Source organism: Phalacrocorax aristotelis, chromosome 7 (genome assembly GCF_949628215.1).
Source record: "Phalacrocorax aristotelis chromosome 7, bGulAri2.1, whole genome shotgun sequence".
Classification (NCBI taxonomy): Eukaryota; Metazoa; Chordata; class Aves; order Suliformes; family Phalacrocoracidae; genus Phalacrocorax; species Phalacrocorax aristotelis.
The window spans coordinates 27,385,978-27,407,739 of NC_134282.1; the positions used below are offsets into that span (position 1 = coordinate 27,385,978).

The 21,762-nt window shown below is 44.4% G+C and overlaps 1 protein-coding gene across 1 annotated transcript in view; it reads right to left on the reverse strand.

Moving 5' to 3' along the window:
- MYO7B (myosin VIIB) overlaps positions 1-21,762 on the reverse strand; it is a 59,891-nt gene that overhangs the window by 28,415 nt on the left and 9,714 nt on the right. Inside the window, exons 9-27 of the mRNA XM_075099402.1 lie at positions 19,923-20,076; positions 18,898-18,974; positions 18,471-18,590; positions 18,104-18,246; positions 16,597-16,807; positions 15,117-15,252; positions 14,732-14,892; positions 11,757-11,894; positions 10,662-10,814; positions 10,035-10,133; positions 9,383-9,477; positions 7,667-7,751; positions 6,419-6,637; positions 5,685-5,792; positions 4,944-5,120; positions 3,983-4,192; positions 2,897-3,064; positions 2,544-2,615; positions 1,856-1,983 (exon numbers count right to left, since the gene is read on the reverse strand). Coding sequence (XP_074955503.1) covers positions 1,856-1,983; positions 2,544-2,615; positions 2,897-3,064; positions 3,983-4,192; positions 4,944-5,120; positions 5,685-5,792; positions 6,419-6,637; positions 7,667-7,751; positions 9,383-9,477; positions 10,035-10,133; positions 10,662-10,814; positions 11,757-11,894; positions 14,732-14,892; positions 15,117-15,252; positions 16,597-16,807; positions 18,104-18,246; positions 18,471-18,590; positions 18,898-18,974; positions 19,923-20,076 — 2,654 coding nt within the window. The remainder of the gene's footprint in view (positions 1-1,855; positions 1,984-2,543; positions 2,616-2,896; positions 3,065-3,982; positions 4,193-4,943; positions 5,121-5,684; positions 5,793-6,418; positions 6,638-7,666; positions 7,752-9,382; positions 9,478-10,034; positions 10,134-10,661; positions 10,815-11,756; positions 11,895-14,731; positions 14,893-15,116; positions 15,253-16,596; positions 16,808-18,103; positions 18,247-18,470; positions 18,591-18,897; positions 18,975-19,922; positions 20,077-21,762) is intronic.

Here is a 21,762-nt window from a genome sequence, read left to right on the forward strand (position 1 = left end):
CAGTATGTGGCTTGTGTCTCACAGCTCTTATATGTCTGCTCATATGTGGATTTGGGGATAAGGATAGGGGGACACCCTGCTTAATTTTCTATTTTGAGTAAACTTGGAGTGAATCCTTGGAAAGGAATGGAGGAAAGGGTGCTTCAAAGGGAGCTTCTGAAAATGCAAGTTGCCTGCAGCAAGGACATATGGGAAACGGATGCAAAAATCTGCATAGAAACAAACCTGCTATTTAAAAATCATCTTAAACTTTCTGGACTCTTGGAACACACATTTGGCAAGTCTGATGTAGGAGGACACAAGTTGGATGAGGTTTTTGTTCCTAGATGTGGATGAGGAGATTGAGTGCATCCTCAATAAGTTTGCAGATGACACCAAGTTGGGTGGGAGTGTTGACGTGCTCGAGGGTAGGAAGGCTCTGCAGAGGGATCTGGACAGGCTGGAACAATGGGCCGAGGTCAACTGTATGAGGTTCAACAAGGTCAAGTGCCAGGTCCTGCACTTGGGTCACAACAACCCCATGCAATGCTACAGGCTTGGGGAAGAGTGGCTGGAGAGCTGCCCGGCAGAGAAGGACCTGGGGTTGTTGGTTGACAGCCAGCTGAACATGAGCCAGCAGTGTGCCCGGGTGGCCAAGAAGGCCAACAGCATCCTGGTTTTTATCAGGAATAGTGTGGCCAGCAGGAGCAGGGAAGTGATGGTGCCCCTGTACTCAGCACTGGTGAGGCCGCACCTTGAATATTGTGGTCAGTTTTGTGCCCCTCAGTACAAGAAGGATATTGAGTTGCTGGATTGTGTCCAGAGAAGGGCAATGAAGCTGGTGAAGGGTATAGAGAGCAGGTCTTATGAGGAGAGGTTGAGGGAACTGGGGTTGTTTAGTCTGGAGAAGAGGAGGCTGAGGAGAGACCTTATCACTCTCTACAACTACCTGAAAGGAGGTTGTAGTGAGGTGGGAGCTGGTCTGTTCTCCCAAGGTACTAGCGATAGTATGAGAGGAAATGGCCTCAAGTTGTGTCAGGGGTGGTTTAGATTGGATGTCAGGAAAAATGTCTTTACTAAAAGAGTGGTCAGGCATTGGAAGAGGCTGCCCAGAGAGGTGGTGGGGTCACCATCCCTGGAGGTATTAAAAAAACGTGTAGATGTGGCACTTCAGGGCATGGTTTGGGAGACATGGTGGTGTTTGATTGACAGTTGGACTTGATGATCCTAGAGGTCTTTTCCAACCTTAATAATTCAATGATTCTATGAGGTAGAACACATGATGAACTGAAGGAGTAGATACTTAGCCTGTGGCTGTCATGATACATTGATGGAAGGCAATTTTTGCCAGCTGAGGATCTGCTTCTGGGAGCATCTTGACTGAAATGAAGCAACTACGTAGAGAGGAATGCAGTCCACAACTGATGTCAAGGCAGGGTCTGTGCCTATGGGCTTTGTTACAGAAAAGTGTTGCATAAGCTGAAATGGACTAAAGTGGAGAAGAGAATTCACGGGGTCAGGTCAGAACCAATCAGCTTCTGTCTCATCCTCACACCATGCTTGGCCTAAGGTCAAGGTGGGGTATTCAGAAAGCCATACCTGGAGGCAGCTGACCTACTAGATGAAGATACCAGAAAAGGCAGTAAGGGAGTCGTTCTCTGTCCCCTGTAATAAAGGTGAACCATCCTCCAAAGAGGTATGTGGCCTACAGTCTCAGTTCTATGTGACTAGCTTGGGCTTTCAGTCAGGAATCTTCAGAGATAAATGTGAGACATTTCCAGCATTTGGAAAATGCCCCAGGACTGTGGAAATGGGATGCTAGGTTTCCTTGATGTAATAGGCGCCTGGTCCTAGAAAGGATATACAGATTTCCTACCTGATGGCAGGACGCAGAATTGCATTGCCAATAATGAAGTGCACTTTTTCTAGGTTGGACATAGGTCTCTCAGAGATCGAGCTGTCCTCTTGGAAAGCCTCTTCTCCAGTTCTCAGCTGGTCTGTCACCTGAAAGAAACCAAGCAGAACCCCAGAGTGCTCTCGAAACCTCCCCTCATACCAGGCAGCATTCCAAGAAATGAGAGACATAGTTTCTTTATCTTTCTGGCTAAAACTCTTTCTGCTCAGTGCAGGAGCAGTTAGGAACAAACCATATTTCCCCCCCTCTCAAGCTAACTCATAAAATGCAGTGTTACAGCACTATTACTGGCTAGAACTTTCTAGTACTGTCCGGTACAGCCCTAAGCACACGGTGGTTCTCAGTCCACTCAGGACTTTGGGCAAACTGTTCTGTAATAACAACAATCCTCAACAATAAATTGTTCTCTGTGTTCAGGGGTCACTCCTCAGCAGGAAGGGATGAAGTGAATCTGCCAGAGAATGAATGACAGCAGTGCACATGCGGATGGCTTTAAAGAACAGTGCATCAGGTATCGCACACACAGGGCTGCATTGGCTTGGCAGCGGAACAAGTTCCCAGCTGGGAGGTTGCTGTCACATCTGTCAGAGGGTGAAGACAGGGACCAGGCAAAAAGACCTAGGGGAAGTGATCTATTTCCACATCTTACCTTCCCTGTCAACTTGGATGACCGTTTCAGCTTCAGGGAAGAGATTCCCTTGGAAATCTTTCTGCTTTCTCTCTACAACACACATTACCATTATAGGAAATTAGTTGAATGCATAGCAAGAATGATTCATTAAGGAAGGAAAGATGCTCAAATGGAGATATTTTTGCTTTGTCCCCTCCTGCCAGAAGGAGCTGCATTGTCCTTCCAGGACTGACAGTAGCCCTTTTGCACTTCTGGCATTTCAAGTGCAGTAAGTAGCATGAAAGGGTTCCTTTGCTTTTCTCACTCTTGGTAGAACAGCACAGAAACCAAAGAAAGCAACTGAAAATACAAACATATCCTTCTCCTCTCACCATATTTGGGCTGTTGTTCCTAAACTTGTCCTGGTTTTTCCTGCCAAGGGTGTCATATATCTGTGTCATCACGGAGCTACTCTTGGTGGTGGCATTCCTGGTAAACATTGCTGGCTCTGGTAGGTCCCCCATGAACCTCAGGATGATAACCCACACGACTAGAGAAGCCTGTAGTGGCAGAAAGCACAGTCAGAAACTATTAAGAGAACCAATGGGCTCATGCTGTTTCTACCTCTTTAGATGAGAGCATTTTCTTCCTTTATGCAGTCCAAGCTGTTAAAATTCCCATCTCCTCCCACCATTTACACCAGGAGTTTGCTTTCATGTCAAACAACAGGAGAGCAACACTCACAACACTCTCATGCTAAAGGAAGAGGATGCAGCTCTAGTGAGAATGTCAAATTTCATCTGTGATTGCTGAGTCCTCACCATTCTCTTTATTGGCACTTTGCAGGTGTGCTGTGGCTGGAGTGAGGCAGAGAAACCTTGGCTGAACTACACTCTGCATTTACCCACCTGGACAGACAAGCAGTTGATTGAACTCTTCCAGGAGCCCTCGTGCCCAGAACTAGAAAGCCAAGTAATAGCAAAGTTTTGGGAGCATGGGTCCCTCCATTCTGCAAGGCTGCTTAGCATTAAAAAAATCTCCCCTGTGGCTCAAACGGAAAATTGGAGGCCTGGGCCTCCCCTCTCTGTCCTAACTCACAGACCAGCAACCCTAACAAGAGCAGAGAAATGGGTGAGCTCTGATGCTTCTTCTCTCCAGTTGGTTTTTGCCCTCAAAGGGTATCTGGAGAAGTCAAAACAAGCCTCAGAGTTCCCTCTTTAGGCAGACTGAAGGTGACCAGATAGCTTGTGTTGGGCAGGTATCTCTGTGAAGTACCTGCCTGCAAAGTGCCAAAAAAATGCTGATGGGAACTACTACTTTCATACAAGTGCTTAGGATCATCTGCTTGGCTCTAGAGCCTCTGCTTCCCACGGCTGTGCCAGAGGTGGGGGGACCCAAGGATGAGGGGAGCTATAGAAGCCAGGGCTTCTATAGAAGCCAGGAGGGAGCAGGTTCAACAACAACGAGGAGCAAGATACCAGGATGTTGTCCTTGTCATCATGGTAGAGTAGTGGGTGCCGCAGCTGCCTCCGGATATGCGTATGTGTAGATGATCCCTGGAAATAAGTAGCTGCAAACTTTGGGAAGGTATACTCTTCCAAGCCATCTGCTTCCTCTTCTAGCTCCACACTCATTGGAACCATGTCCAGGTCCACCTCATCCAGCTTGTTAGGCTTTGTTTCCAAATCCTGTGCAGAACATGAGGAAGAACGCTATTTCCTTTCCCTGTACTCTGATATTCTTACTTTATGTTTTTTTGAGGGTTTGTTTTCTTTTTATTTTTGGCCATAGGTCCTCCTGAATTTAGCTTTCCAGCTAATCCCAAAGCAATTTTCAGCTGTTACCAACAGATCATTGGGCCTCAGAGCTTGTCCTTCTGAGATGCATCCATTCCATATGACCTTCCTGTCTTGATCTTCAGCAAGAACACTGTTGATGGAAAACCCAGGTGCTATCTCATTGCTCACATCCTGCACTAACCCAGACCATTCTACTCTGCCTACCTCTCCCTACACAATTCCATCCTCCACAGCTGGCAGGACAAGTATATCTCAAATTTTGCTTTCAAGAACATGCAATAACTTGGGTCATGAACTGCCAGTGTGTTTCAGCCAGAAAATCACTGACAGCACTGTCAGCAGAACACGTGGTTGGTGCCAAAATGCAGAGAATGGCACTATTTGGTGAGGGTCTGCTGGGCCAAAGAAACAAACGTGCAGTAGCATTTGAAGACAGATAGTCCCCAAACTGCATGTGACCAAAAACTTTTGGGAACTGACTCTGAAAGCAGATCCCAAAGAGACGGGATGACTAATTCGGGTGATTCTTTCACTGTACAGAAGTTCATTAAACAGAATTGACCACTGATGGAGTTCCAACAAAGTCAATAGACTTACATGAGGGATGAACATGACTCATTACCAGTCTGTAGCTCTGTACCTCAAAACCTAGAGGAGCCTGTCCTTCTTGGCCTCCGATCATAGAAGGTAAAAACCCAAAAACTTTGTCCACCATTTCTTGGTCGCTGAGAACATCACGATTTGTTGGTTTATTGGCAAGAGCATTCCTTCTTTGTCTTGCTTCTGTGTCCTCTCTTTCCAGAGCAGCCAGATGTTCCTTTAAGCATAGAAGCTGGTTAGGCATGACTGGAACATCATTCTGCTAGAATGAATGGGTGTGAGGATGAAACACTATTACAAGGGTGTTATGACAGTGAGGTCCAGCCCTGCTAGTGCGGTGTTAGAACGTGAAATCAAATGTTGCTTGTGCTAAGGAGTCACAAAGACCTAACACAGCAGCAGCAGGGTCTTGCTCTTACAGCTGTCCTTGTAGACTGTTGGCCTATTGGTAATGATGTGCAATTTTTCAGGAACTTTATGAACAGGAGATAATACAGGAAAAACACAGAATTCCTAACAGCAGAAAAACCCACATTATTTAAAAATGTTTTGTGTCAGGGAGCTGTAATAGCATTGTGCATGTTTGGCTAACAAGCCAGTTCATACTGCAAATAGAAATGTGCATGTGTTTGCCTTGTCCCATTTCTAAGGCATCATTACAAGTAGTTTTACAATTATGTCTGCTTTTTATTAAAATGTAGCAGTGCTCAGAAATTTGAGCAAGTCTGTGAGTGTGAGCTGGGCAACACAGCATTCAGTGTTCCTCTGCCAACATACTTACCTTTTCCAATCTCATAGCTTCTTCCCTTGCTTTCACTGGTCCAAGGACTTGGAGGAGATGTTTCTCTTCTTCCAAGCAGATATTCCTGGCTTCCAGCTTGCACTTGTTCTGTGGACAACAGGACCATTCTGTGATTTTTTCCACAACTGCCAAGCCAGCTCCCTTCTGCCATTAACAAGCTGTCCACACCAGGACTTTATCCCAGCATGGTCTCAGTTCTAGATTTGGCATTTTAGGGAACAGGCCACGGGCAGAAATCTGCAAACTGGCTTAATCCTGTTGGTACAGCATTAATACAGAAGGAGAACCATAGAGAAGCCTCTCATGTGCTATAAGTACAGGATTTTCTCCGGCAGCGCATACCAAGACACACTGCATTAGGATTCCCTTTTGAATGGATCCCTAAGTGACATTATCATGCCTTGCTGTAGAAGTTGATCTTCCCTTGCAGGAGTGACTGATACACATACACATCTTATCTTTTTTCCTCCCTTCTGTCAAAAACATTTCAGCTCTGTCAGTGAAGTTTTGATCCATGATAATGAATATAGAAGGCAAACATAAACAAGATTGTCTGCTTAAAACTCTGCTTTCATACTTGACAAGAGTTCAAATATAGTATCTCAGAATAAATATCCACATCCAGTGCTATGCTATGGCAACACTTGCTGGTCATTAAATCTCTATCAGAACTTCATAGAAACAACATGTTCACAAGATATCTGTAAGCATACCTCCCGCTTCATCCTCTGGTAGATTTGGCGAGCAAACATGCCCCTTGCATATGCCTGTATAACACATACAGCTTTCTTCTGCTCTGCTGTCTTTTGACGCATTAGATAACCACGGCACATGGCTTGAAGCCTGATGATATGAGCCCGCGTTGCTTCATACTGCTTAGCAAGCTGCCGGCTCCGGTAGAGGGCCTGTAGGCGCCCAAAACCCAGCATAACCTGTAGGAGGTGAAGGAAAAATAAGTGATTATGGTTCAAAACCATTGAGACTGGGAATAAGTTGGGATGAGTAGAAGATAACAAAATTCAGTGTCTGGGTAAAGACCCTGGAACGGGCTAATGCGATACTGCCTTTTGCACTTTATTTTCTACAGGTAATAGGCTTTTAAAACTAGATTATATAGACTACTTCTGGGGACCTCTTCTAGGGAGTGGCTCCAGGAAGTGACAATGACAGCCTGGGATTATGACAAGGGAAGGAAGAGAGCAGAAATGAAGCCAAGTGAATAGGAAAAAAAAAGGCATGTCCTTGGAGAGATAGGTATGACAATTCCAAGAGAAGTAGCAGAGGAGGATGGGGCAGAGTGCAGGACAACAGCCTGGCTCTTCAGACAGGAGTTGCATCATTGATGTAGGATAGAAAATGTTTCTGACTGAAACAGGCAATTTCTTGTCCTGCCCCTTGTGAATGCGATGTATGGGATATATTAATAATAATTCCTGCCACATGAATACACATTATGTAAGTGCCCCCAATATGGTGTAACTTTCCTCACCCAGAAAACCCACTATCTATAGAAGATCAGCCAATATTTTTAATAATGTCATACTGATATAATGATTTTTCTGGTCATTTTTTACAGATTCCCAGTTTTCCTGTAACAGTTGTGGAAGACACTTTGCTCATAGCATTGTGGTAATGGACTAATGCTAGCCTTGGACTCCTGACTAGAAGTGTGGGATCACTCACATGTCAGGTTGCCAGAGCCAGGCCTGCCAGAGGTTAGCTGTGTTACTATTTTACCAGAAAGCAGAAATCTCAGAGGTTCAGCAAGCCCTGAGAGGTCCCAGAGCCTTCCTTGGATTTACACCCTTGTTTATACCCTGCCATCTTGCCTCTCCTCCCTTCAGTTGTGAATACCTTCATTCCCAATACTCCACTCAGTCTGGCAGGGCATAGTATATAAACACACATACACACACAAATATATATATATATTTATATATACATATACGTCCGCCTCTTACCATTCTGAAATCCTTCCGGCAGCAGTAGCCTCGCCAGGCTGACTGAATTGCTACAGCAGACTTCCTCTGTTTCAGAAACTGCTTCCTAAGCAGACAGACAGGTGAGGTGACAAGCAATAAGTTATTTCTGCTGCTTCTTATGATAATAGTAAAGAATAAGGTGGCAGTTTTTTCCTATTATGGGATGACTACAGTCTGATCTCAGCTTTATCTGCTGTCCAGGAACACTAGAGCCAGGAAAGCTATTGTTAGACTAACTAGCTCAATTATTAGTAGACATCTTGCCAGGGCAAGTTTGAAGCTCAGTGAGGGCTGTTCTTCCTGATTCTGAGTAGCCCAAGAGAAGTATTATGTTGCAGCAGAAAGATTAATCTGGTCAGGTGATACTACACCTTATACCTCTATACACAGGATAATTTGGTGATACTTTTGAACCACGTTTCAAAATTATCCTCACTCAAAGTATGTTGTCTGCTTACACATTCTCCATGCTGATGGAAAGGCCAGAAAAGGCTATTTTCCTGACCTTTTCTGTCAATAAAGGCCTTAGGAGATTTCACCTAGGCTCAGCTTGTTCTGCAAGTGAAGCAGTGCCATGAATCAATTGAGCTCACAGAATGTTTTCCTATTTGCTTTGCTATCCATCTGCTAGTAGAAAGGATGAGACAGAAGCATTACTAATCCACCTTGATATATCCGAGCTGACTTTGCCCTTAATACTGCAAAAATACTCATAGCAACTGCAGAGCAAATTCACCACTGTGGTAGGAGAGCTCTGTAAGAACTGAAAAAGCTCTTGCACCAAGCCTGGGTAAGTTAACTCCCCCATCTGATGACCACTTGCTCATCAGTGTCCTAACTGCCAGGTCTTAGAGCTCATCTACAAAAATGAACCTCCCATGGTAAAAGCTGTCACACTGTGGCTTTCAGAAGTGGCACATAGCTCTGACAGTTTAAAAATAAAAGCGAGGTGAGGCTTTTAGAGAGAAGTTATACTCTGTTAGATGGTAGGCAGAGTTTGAAAAAAAGGGGGAAGTTGGGCATTTGTGTCATGCTTTATAATTCTTGCTTCTCTACTGTCAGGAATATTTCTAAACCAAACCAGGATTCAGTCCTATATCACGGTTCTGGTTGGGGGATACAAGATTAATAAGTACAAATCATGAAGTAAAGCATTTTTAATAAGGACAAACTTTACTTGACAGTGACTAAATTTAACTTCTTGAAGATATTTCAAACTAAACCAGAGAAAATGCAAGAATTGTGCATCTTTGGCAAAAAGAAGGGCCAGTTAGCTTCTGTCTGATTCTCCTCTATGTCTTGTATCAAAGAAGTATCTTAAATAGGAGAGTCCTTGTAGCTCTGAGAACAACGTAGGTCCCATGGAGATTTCCTGCTTTCCAGATACCTACTGTTTACTAGAAATATTAAGTGCAAGTCCTCCTCCCAGCCCTTCCTCTTCATACAAACTGCATGTGCCACAGCCCTGCATTTTGAAAAGCATCATGAAAATAAAGAAACTGAGCCAGAACAAATCTTTGTGCAAAATCTGCACAGATGCACTGTGCACTGTTATATGATGAGTGCCGAATTTAGGGCTAGTGGAAGGTATGGAATGATACATTTCACGCTCGAAAATGCTTCACAGAGTGTGTGCACTGCACCACTAAGATTACTGCTTCAAACCAAAGCAAATTCCCTTCTAAAGATCACTACCTGTCCTTCAGTCCTCTCATCACCTTCTGGATAAGAAGAACCTTCTCTGTGAGTATATTTTGGCGTTGCAGCTCCAATACTGTATCATGATGATCCTGTTAAAAGAAAGTGTGGATATAAGAGCTGAGCAGACCCCCCACCAACTTCTGAAAACTGGACACATGGTTTGAAAAAAGGCCCCAAATCATTATGATGTAGTGCGAGTAAAATGCATTTGTGGAACTGCAGTAGGATGATTGTATACCACCTGACCACACCATGTCTGGCTGTAGCCATAAACAAGCAGAAAATCTGCCTGCAGTAAGACTGTTTTTACCTGGGGAAATGCTATGGATAAAGAAGTCCCCTGTAACAGTGTGCTGGTATCCAGTTCTTTCTTATGCTCAAGGCTTGGGCAGAGACCAATACATTGCACTGCACTGGTTTAGCTGCAACAGTGGAGCACAGGAACAGGATCAGCCTCTACTACACCAAGCTGTGTCCAGTAAATTACTTGCCCTTCAGGAACAAAGATCCAGCCTCAGATTCCAGACAGACTTTATAAGAGAACGCAGTCCTCGTGGATCACCACTCTTGCACAAGCAGGTCATGCTATACTGTGAAGCACCCAGTTTTTCAGTAGAAGAGACAAGACACTCTCCTTTCTACTTACTTTAAGGAAAATCTTGGTCTTCCCAGCTTGCCAGCTTTCATCCTTGCCCAGCACTGCTTCAGAGATGCTGATAGAACTCTGTCGAGCATCATTCTTCAGCTGATGTGCAAAGGTATCATCATGTTAGGGCTTGGTTAGAAACACAGCACCCTATGTAAGGATCTATTGCCCTTCATTTCAAAGGGCAAAGAACAGAAACAGATGAGGTCTTACAGACCTCTGGGCTGACAGTATAATGAATGAAAAGTGGTTTAGCTCAAATGGTCAACAAGAGGAGGAACATGAGTGCATGGCCAAGCACTCCAGAGTTCAAGTGCGAGGAGAATGTTAGAGACCTCAGAAGTGTGTGATTACAGAAACATCTGAGGGCAATGGGGATGCCACCCTGCCTGGGATGTCTATGTGGAGCAGGTCAAGGATAGCTGAGCCTAGAAGCACCTCTACCATTTCAGCTGAGGTCCAAGTGACTATGTAAGTATTTAGCTGTAGCTACTGTGATGACAGATGCTGTGATGACAGCTCTCTCATCTGTGCCAGCAATAATTCAAGAACTTTCTCCTGTGCGAAAGACTAAAGCCTCATAAGGAAAATTTAGATTAGCCTTAAACCAAGTTTGTGCTAACACACCTTTTCTCGAAGAGACCATGGCAGGAGAACTCTGTATCTCTCAAAGAACTCCTCAAATCTGTAGCGAACTGGGTAGCCAGCTTTCCTGATCTCAATGGTCTCCATCATCCCTGAATATCGCAGCTGTTTGATACACAGCTCCCGGTCAAACAACTGAAAGGGAAAGCAGACAAGGAGGAGACTTAGCACTGAAAGAAGCTACACATGCAGCACTCCTCATAACGTATCTATTAACCTCCAACCTCAGAGTGCCTGCAAAATGGCCTACTATGCATTTTTAATTGCACTTATTTCTTTAGTGCCCTAAATTAATTCATTACAGGTCTAAACAAGTCACCCCAAAGGATCTTCAAATTTATGTTTATTGGCAGTGGAAACAGTTCATTAACTTCAGTCTGGCTTTAGCAACCATTTTCAATTCTAAAAGTGCAATTTCAGATGAACAATAAATTGTTCATATCATTTTGCAGGTGCCTTTGGGCATAGCCATGCAAAACATAGCATGAGTGCTGCTAGTTGCTTGTAGTGCAGATTAAAAATAGGCTCACCAAGCCACATGCAATACTTTAAAAATTATTAAGTCACTCGACCAACACCATACAAGGTTTTAGCACAGAACTGGGTCATGATCTCCTGAGTTCCAGCCAAGCATCTTAATGACAAACTCACTTCTATTCTCCTGTAGTGTAAACTTAAGCCACATCATCTCTCTCAAACACCAATAGCTCTCCTGTTCTCTCTCAGGCTATTTCATAGTATGATCATTGTTGGATCTAACATTTTTTGTTTCTCCCCTTGTTGAGGGGATAGAAACTCTCCAGTTTTGTCTTTATCTTTACAGGAAAGTCTTTGACAACACCTCCCAGGAATATACCTATGTGCTTTTTTTGCCATCTATTAGTCTATGATGCTTTTAGAGATGTTTTTGTAAATTAACAATGCTATATCCTACCACCCTTTTTATTCTACTAATAGCCTGTACTCCGGGTCTTCTTGGCTGAAGTACAGATGTAAAATGCTACACAGCAACTAATAGCTTTTTTTTCTCATTAAAAAGTTTACTGAAGAAAAGGCCTTATATTGTTAAAACATTACCAGTGGTTTCTTGTAGTCATTTGGCTTGATGCAGCGGATGAAGTATGGCTGGCACTGCTTAAGGATTTTCATTAGTTTTTCCAGGGATTGCTTGAACTGTCCTCCCAGAGTAGAGAGCCGTTTGGTGGTATCCAAGCTCTGGGAAGAGTAAGCACATGCTGACTGCTACACCAATCACTGTCAGAAGCCAATTAATAAATCTTTGTATTTTTGTACAATGTAACAGCATCATACAACTACCAGAAAAAAAATTTATCTACCTACATGGGAGCTAAATCAGCCATCTGCATCTTATTAATTTGGGTTTATTCCTGCAAAGAAACCCCACTGAGCAGTTTCACCTACTTGGGCACTAAGTTCTAGCAGTGGGGCTGTGGTGGAAGACATTCCACCCACCTGAGCCCACATAGGTCTGGCTCTTCCAACCAAGGCTGCGTTTAGTGTAGGGCCTGTGTGCCAAGCTATTCATGGGTGTGTGCCTGAAAGCTTGGTGAAAAACAGCCACTCCCAAAGCAACAATAACTTCCAGGCCAGACATTTTGCTGCCATCTTATAGCTAACTACGAATGCTAAAGATCCAGAACAGCTCATTCTCTAGTGATTAGGATGACTTGCTCATTAATACTACAGTAAGCAGTGAAAAGGCAAACTTTAACTGGAGGCTAAGGTAAAAGCTACTCCATTTACGGCTGCATATAAAGTGCTTTATGTCTCACTGCTCTTGGTTGACTTTTGCTCCCCATTGTGATGTGTAACCCCAGCGGGATTGCACTTGGCTGCAGTTAGCTCCTGACTTCCCCAGCTTCTCTGAAAGCACAGTTCCACCTATGTCTTTAGGCCTACACTTCTACTTTCTAGTACATTTTAAGGGCACATTAAATTATGGTGACAACAGTGCAGATTCCAAGTAACAAAAAGATCCCACTGACCTTTTACATACAGACATGGAGCTAGTCATTGCAGCACAGTACAGCTAGTTCGTTTGGTTGGGGGGGGTTGGTGGGTTGTGGGGGTTTTAGTTTTCTTCCTAGTAAATAATTTAAAGTCCAGTGGCCCCCTGTCACTTCCACGGTCTTTACGGTACCTCATTCTGCTGGTTCTTACGGTTAAAGCGCCCTTACTCAAGTGGCCACCTTCTGCTTTAGCTACAGGGCAATACTGCCCTCCAGCGACCAGTCATGGCTGTGGAAACCTGTCCTGGGAACGTCTCATAGGCGCTCTGATGCATGTGAGGGCTAGCAAGCATCTGTTTGAAGTAGCTATGATAACAGCATTGTTTAAGCTGTACATGTTTAAGCTGTAGAAGAGTTAAAAGCCATTTGCACTCTCAGATCTTAGAGACATTTCTGCTGTACCAATAAATCACTGGGATGGCCACACAAGTCTGAAGCCCACGCCCTCGTGATATCGTACATATAACGTTAAAGCTGAATTTGTTGTTGAGATGGTGGTGACTTTTCTCCCCAGTGTGCCAGGAGAGCAACTCCGAGACCTCAGGACAGCAAAGTTTTTTCTGGCACTTCACTCTCTATTCTTTTCTGTGGCCTGCTTCTTAGGCTTCCCAACAGTGGCCCAACCTATTTGAAATTAATAGGGGTATTTCAGCTAATTTCTGTGCATTTTGAAATGGGCAGTAGCCCACATTTAGTATCTCCTTTCCTGACATGCCACTGTACTTTCTAAATGTAAGGAAAGGTGGTTTTTTTTTCAGTAATGCAATCTTATTTATAGACAAAAAAAACCCCAACATTAGAGCAATGTAGGTAGACCTGATATTTAATCTGAAGGTATTCATAGCATTTAAGAGATGCTAAGCCAGTTCTCTGTTGCTGCTTGTACCACTTCTGTACCACTTCTCCTTCTCCAGGATGTTTACCTGTCCATGGCCAGATATTCTGGACAGCAGAAAGCCACATTGGGATAAAGACTGAGGAAGAAAGGACATGATGAGAAAACAGTGCCAGGAGAATAGACAGATAATAGGTAAGATTGTAAGGTGACTGTTCTGTACCCTGACAGGGAGACTCAAAGATATAAACATTAAAAGCAAAAGTACCTTCACATGATGATGACACTGCATAGTTAAATTCTCAGAAATCAAGGTATGGGAAAGTTGCAGCAGGGCAGAGAACTTGAACTCTGCCCCATGCTGTTTCCAGTCCACTGTGCTTTACAACCTCATTTTCACTAGGCATGGCACAAAGCTGCCTACACCACTAGCCACGGATGATTCTGTGATAATTAGCCATCATGAACTTTGTCACAAAGCCTCTCGGCCAGGAGGGAGAGCTAAAGTTGCAGTAATACGCAGGGCAGTGAGACTGTCTACAGGTATCACTGGGAGCAGGAGATAGTGTCTTTCTGTGACAGCACAGCTATTTGATCCTTTGTGCTAGTCTGTCAGCTTGCAAGAACAAAAAGGCCAGGGTCCCACCTGCCAGTTGCCCAATCAGACCCCTTGGTGTTATGGTCCCAGCAGACTGGCTACATGCACAGTATCACAGCAGTTTAGATGCTGGCTTCTGAACAGGTACTGGCTTTGCATAAGGGTCTCTGGTTAGTGCCTTGTTCCATTCCAATGAACCTTCTGAATGACAGTTTCCTCCTACTAATTTACATTCATCCTGGCAATGTGGATGCGGTATAAATACCCAGGCAGACACAGAGCAAACCCATCCAGTTCATGACAACATGAGGGGAGGTAGCACAACCAATGCTTCTGTGACAGCCTCAAGCATGGCTACACAGATGTCCAGGGATGCAGTCCTGGGAGACAGGGCGGACATTACACTTTTTTGCAGCATGGACACCAGACCCTGACTTTTCCTGCAGACTCCTTTGCAGAAATTAGCTGAATGAAAGGCATAGGGATTTGCAGAGATATTGCAAAAGAAAGAGGAGGTCAAGAACAGACAGAGTCTTATGGAAGGAAGGAGAAATGAGTTGTTTCTACAACCCAGGACCAGTAAGCCAACCTTGTAGGCCTGGTCAGCTCCAGGATGCCGGATGGTCCCACGTCCCAGACTAGGTGGGGTCGCTTCCACCTGGAAAATCTCTCTCAGGAATTTGTTTTTGGAGGAATGAACCACTTGCATTACATTAGCACTCAGTGTGTCCCGATTTTTCTCCAGGAAATCTATAGGATGGAAACAAAATCATCTTGTCACCTCTGCATCCTGCTGGCTCTAGTGACACTCTGTCTAGCTAAAATCCACTTCATTTACAGTAACCTGCAGATTAGTTTAGAGTAATCCTCCTGACCTCCTGATCTGACTTCAGATCAACACTACCCTGTGCCACACATCCAGGGCAGGTCACATCCTTCTCTTTACCCTCTGTATCCAGCAGAGATGGGCTCACCTTTTGATTCATAAATGACAACCCCAGCAAAGTGGTTGATGCCAAACTTGGTGTCATGGACACTCTTAGGTGGGATGTAGACTTTACTTTTGCCATGGAGGGAATTGATTTTGATGAGCATGGTGGCATCTGTGCCCTAGAAAAAAATACAGGCAAAAAAAGACAGTTAGGCAGATTTCCCCCAGCAGTGGCCTATGCTCAGCGAAGAAATAGAAGTGGTGCTCAGAGATAACAAAAGCTCAAATTCTGCCCCTTATTTGTGTAGCAGATCTGGAGGGAGGTAGTGCCAGAAGTGTCTTCCCTTTTACACAGGCCCTGCTCTCAAGCATCAGGACAGAACACACCACCAGAGCATTAGGCCTGGTAATTTAGGGCTGTACACAGGTCCCCATAACACTACTAACATCAACAGGTGTGCTGAGAATTGCCCAAATGTTTGGACCTCACAAGCAGAGCCCCTCACCAACCTTCCCATGCATTTCTACCCAGCCATGCTCTGAGGGGTGCATGCTCCTTCTTCCAGGCAGCCACAGTTCTTCTTTCACTCCCCAGCTGGTGAAAGACTCAGAGATCCCTGGAAGAAGGCTGCCCTGAGGAGATACCAATCAGCATGCCCAGATCGTGACTTCCACAGGTAGTCAGTCAGCTGGGTGCTTCTCTTCAAGGGGTGCCATCAAAATCTCATTTCTTTGTGGTATGTGTAAGACTAGCTCTGCTCACTGGCCTGTGATTGGGGTAGTGAGTGCTGGGTTATCTGAAAAGCCATGTGCTCCAGGAATCAGAGAGTAGATGCCTTCTTGTTCTGACTGCAGGACATACAGTGGGGACCACCCTCTTCTTAGGGTGGAAAGGTGAAAGCTGTCTGCCCATACATGGTCCTCGCAAATGGTTGCCTGAGGGCTACAAACGAGCTGAGACAGTGGCTTGCTTTTCTGGACAAGCCCACGTTGCCATCTGGTTCCTGTACCAGCACTCCTGCTTAGCCTCACCATTCTCTGGAGACTATGAAAGTGCTCTGCAGGGATGTCTGAGATCAGATGCTACTTTCACCTCTGCTCTTCTGTTTGAGATGCCTGGCCTTCGCAGAATAACAATTCCTCACAACAGTGACATTGCTGAACTAGGTCTGTCATCCAGGAGAAAAAGAGCAAGCTGCAGGGGAGACCAACATCAGAACAATACTAAAACAGTAAGCAAATTCAAAGATTTTCTAAGAAGCCCTTATAAAATTATCTGGACTCCTTACTTCTCTGTTTGGAGTAGCTGTAAGAGTTTCAACAGCAAGGTAACAGGAGGAGGTCACAGCAGGGAGTGAAGCATTTGTATATTGAGCTAAGTTAAAAGGAACTTCTATGGGGGGAAGACATTGCCTCTCATAATGTATCCGAAAGCCACCTTTTCACTTCCCTGTGGGTAAAGGCAAGTGTTACCTGTGAGCTGTGCGCAAAGCCAGGCGTTACAGGTGAAACCAGAAATTTACCTTTGGGAACTTGCTTTCCTCATCAATGAGGGAGATGATATTCATAGGCTTGAGTGCAATGACTTCCAGAGCCTGGTGGTTATCAGTGAAGTCAATGTGATTCCAGGCGATGTGCTCCGCAAGGTATTCCTCTTGTTCCAGCTTGAAGATGTGGTGCACGAAGAACTGCTGAAGGTGCTCATTGGCAATGTTAATGCAGAGCTGTTCAAAGCTGGGGTGGCGGGGACAAGAAGGGAACCCATGGTCAACCTTGGCCAGTGCTGCACTGCTCTATGGCATTCTCTGTGTTAAACACATATCCAGATACACTACTGCTATGTTCCACAGTGTTAATGATCACCACCACTGCATGTTGCCAATCTTAGCAATCAATATAAGGGACACATCTTCTGCTATGATAAAGATAAGCAGAAATGAGCCAACTGACAATAGAATGTTGCTGAGTAAGCAAGGAAAGATCTTGTATGTGTTTCAAGAAACTCTAGAGATAAAAGGGAACATAACTGTGAAAATAGCTTGACTGTAAGAGTGTGTGATGTGTTTTTACTTGCACTGGCACTACCACTACTTTTGTTAGTTACTTCTTAATGCTGCAGCTGAGTTTCATTACCTGGTAATTGCTGTGTCACACTGTGTGTGCCTGTGGGGTGCTTACCACAGTGAGGCCCCATGTGGATTGCAGCCTTTGGGAATAGCATAAAATAATAGCAGAGAACACAAAAGATAGAAGATGGACTGAACAGATCCTATACCGTGTTCCAAAAGTCAGAGAGGAATATTGTCTTGTTGAAAGCAAGCAAGATGAATCAGTTGAAGTGGATTGGAAAAGACTGCCGAACATTTGCCGATGGTTTGTGGAGTACTGATGATATGGTGCCATACAACTGAGAGAATTGCTGCCCTTGTAGAGAAGGGAAAACAGAAATGGTGCTTTAGGACTGAAACCACCAGTAGGAGAGGTAGCAGTGGAACAATGGTATACTGACCAGGTATTTTGCTGACCTGTCTTTGAGAGTAGAGGAATGAAGCAGCCCCAAAAAAGGGATGGGAGAACACTGGGCAAGATGGAAGCATGAGCTGAGATGGGAAACTCAACATGGCCTCCTTTGTACTACATACAAAACGTATCCTGAGAGACATTGTAAAAATGCTATGGAACAAGAAAGTTTGGTACAGAGACATGGAACATACTACATCCTTACACAGTGGCTGCCTACACATAGCAGTTTCATAGCCATCTCCTCTGAGAAAATTCCTGAGGTCCTGGAACAGACAGGTACAGTGGCTGCACCAAAATAAAGGTTGGGGGAGAAGGCAGAAATATGACCAAGACTGAAGAAAAACAGAATCTGTGCATGATTATAATTGGGAAACTTCAGTGACGGAAATTTCACTGCTTTTCTGAGAATCAGGATGATAATGAAAGTATGTGTCTGGTTTTTCATTCCTCCCTTTTACATCAGCTGCTTTTCAGCTTCCCAGTGGAAATTAATCTAGAGCCTCCTACCTGTTGTTGCTGAAGTTTTCAAACCCAAAAATGTCCAACAACCCAATGGACTGACGTCTGTCTTTAGGCTTCTGAGAAGTTGGGTTGAAAATGGCTGAGTTGATCTTGTTCACTATCCACAGGAAAATCCGTCCATATATACCCTGAGAAAAAATTAAAGAGGAATTAGAGCCCATCATTACAGTCTTTGGACATAGCTAACTGTTTGTGATTGTGCAGCTACAATGCTGTCAAACTACGCCTGAAAACTGTGAGGGACTGGAGGCCTCTGGGTGAATGTTTGCCACATACGGCTCCTCAACCAGTAAGACAGACAGCTCTGAAAGCATCCCCAGTCTTTAAACAGAAAAGACGTAAGCACCAGTACCTTCACAAAGGCATCCCTCCCATCTGCAGCTTGAACTACATTCAGAGGCTTGGACACACTTTCTCCTCGGACAATGATGGAGAGGTTTGTGAGGCTGTTCTGGAGTTCACTGGAGTCCACCTGGAGGAACAGTCATGGCAACCTGGTCATTCCAGGTGGATAACGGAGATCCAGTGAACTCTGCCTCAGGAAGAGGCCCATGACAATCTGCCTGTCCAGCAGTATTCGCTGGTGGCCTGCTGCCCCAGTTAAAGATCTCCTAGCTCAGAGAGACACCTGCATCAGCATCGCTTGAGTGTCAGCAGGAGGAAGGAGACATGCCCATTATATGTGCATCCATACATAAACACTCCACAGAGACATGCTTTGTCAGTGTGCTCAGGGAGCAAGGGTGAAGGAGAGAACTAGTAGGAGGAAAGTCCATTACCTCAAGCAATTTGGTTGCAACTGAAAAGTGTGGTGAGTCCATCACATCAGAGCAGTCTAAGTTGTCGTACACAGCCGCTACAATGAGGAAACAGTCAATCTCAGAGAGAATAATTTCTGCTACGGTGGGGGGCTGTGGCGTTATTGCAGCCATATTTCTGTAACCCTGTAGCTCTGGGAATGTGGCAAGGCAGTAAGTTCTCTTTTGAAACTCCTGAGTTTGGTGATTTTATTAGGGAGGGTCCTGATTTCACTCAGGGATCCTTGGATGTATAGGGCCCTCACAACTCCAGAACATCAGGCTAAAAATAGCAGCAAAATGAACAAGGTTATTAATTTTAAACAGTAGATATTGGGCATCTGAGGAAATGGTATCTGACTTCAGAAAATATGTTTCTGAAAATATTTTTTTCCATGTGTCTGGCTTGTGGGAAATTTAGACAATGAAGGGGAATGAGGGAAGTCCCTCATTTTACCTGCCAGCATTACTCCAATGAATCCAGCTGGCATCACTGTATTGGGCCCTCTGTATCAAAAAGGGAGAAAGATTCCTTTTCTAAAATGTGAGAGCTTCTGGTATCCCACTGGTGGGTGTCTCACACTGTGCCTGTGCCATACCAGAAGTGCACTTCTGCAGGTGAGTGTTCACCAAACCCAGCCTGGAAAATTACTGTTATCATCTCCACAGCAAACATCACTCAATTGCTCCCACATCCTCTGGATTGCATAAACAACAATCAGCAACTGTAACATGACATTATATTTTCTGTTGTTTCAGTGTGATAAGGCCTATTTATAACCATGGAAATCCAACAGCATTACAAATTAATAATAAGATTATGCTTTTTAAAACACTAGGCAGTGGAGTCACAAATCAGAATTTCATGGTGCTTATCTGCCTGCTCTTCCAACCCTGTTCACACAGGGCGGAGCAGTACAATCTAATCTGTACAGATGGAAACAGGCAGCACCTTTAGGCCTTTACCATGGAGTCTGAGGAAAGGCCAAGCACAATGCTGAGTTTACCTTCAAACTCTACGTTCCCCAGGTGCAGGATCACAGCCAGCAGCTTGCTGATATCCCAGTGCTCAGAATCTGAGAACATGAGGATCTTCATTGCTGAGCGGATGTGGGCATAATCCTTTGCATCATTCCGGCCATCACAGGACATGCAGTTGCCCTGCAAAACACCACACCCACAGGTAGGGAAAATCCTCCCAGCACCCATACAAGGAAGAAAAGACCTGCAGGCTGACAAACCCTTGTACACAGTGTGGAAGCCCTGTGAGCCACTTGCCACAAGATGGAAAGTAAAAACCTATTTAGACAGAATCACAGAATCACAGAATCCCAGGTTGGAAGGGACCTCAGGGATCATCTAGTCCAACCTTTCTAGGAAGAGCGCAGTCTAGACAAGATGGCCCAGCACCCTGTCCAGACAACTCTTGAAGGTGTCCAACGTGGCCGAGTCAACCACTTCCCTGGGGAGATTATTCCAATGGTTGACTGTCCTCAATGTGAAAAATTTTCCTCTGGTGTCCAATCGGAATCTCCTCAAGAGCAATTTGTGTCCATTCCCCCTCGTCCTCTTCATGTGACTCCATGTAAAAAGGGAGTCTCCATCTTCTTTGTAACTACCCCTTAAGTACTGGTAACATGGTGATGAGATCCCCTCTGAGCCTCCTTTTCTCAAGGCTGAACCAACCCAGTTCTCCCAGCCTATCCTCGTATGGCAGGCAATAGACATTCTATATGTTATTCCCATGGCTGTTTCTCCCCTCAACTCTGCTCTCAAAAAGAAGACATTTCTCCAGGGCTAGATTGAATACTGGGGAAGCCAAAAGGAAAAGCTGAGGGGAAGGCTGCTCTGGAGCATAGAATGACAGGAACCTTTGACAAGGCTACCTTCAGTTACAGGGCCATGCCTGTATCTTGGCGTCCTCTCTCTGCCTTGCCAATAGATAATTAAGAGCCTTAATCCCAAATCAAAGCAAGTAGGATTGAATCGGTGCTAGAAGGCAAATCTCAAAATAAGAATATTAAGATCCAGTGGAAAGCAGGTATAAACATCCAAGGCAGCATCAGAACCTTTAGCAAAGCCTGCACAGCAGATCCTAGGATGCCTCTCCTGAAAGAAACTATTTTCAGCCCTAAAGGAGACGGGAAAATGCCTTTTTTATCATTGCTATGACCAACAATATAGAATGATGATTACAAAAGTGAAGTATTTCTAGACATTTCAGTTTACAGCATGTAAACATGCCAGCTTGTGCCAACAGCTGACCTGAACAAAACCATGGATACGTCCTCCTTTAACATAATCCTCCTATCTCTGTATTATACTGCCCTACTCCTGACCCAAGGAACTTCACACCTTTTTATGGAATGGCCAATGTGTGAATTGCACTCATCAGCTCTTGCTGCAAGAACACTGCTATTTTGAAAACATTACAGTTGAAAAAATCTCCAGCAACTTTAACGGTTTTACTCTTGAGACTCCAAAACCAGCTTTATAGGCTTTATTTAATTTCCCCTGAGACTAGATGCCCAGCTCCCATTAGCTTCAGCAGAAGCAGGACTTAGCCCCATTTTTCCATAGCTGTAGAACAGTCCAAATCAAAACAGCTGACATTAATATGAGGTATCTGCAGAGGCTAAAGAACAGGATTTTCACCATGCCTTTCATGCCCTAAACCAACCGATTAGCTATTTTCAAAAATTTCACCTATGAGCATCTCACTTCTGCCACTATGGCAACATAAACTCAGACATTGACATAACATTAGCTGTTGGAGGTTAGATTGAATGCCAGCTTCCTGTATTATGTATATAAGATTTATCAGATATAAGGACTAGGATTCTTGGC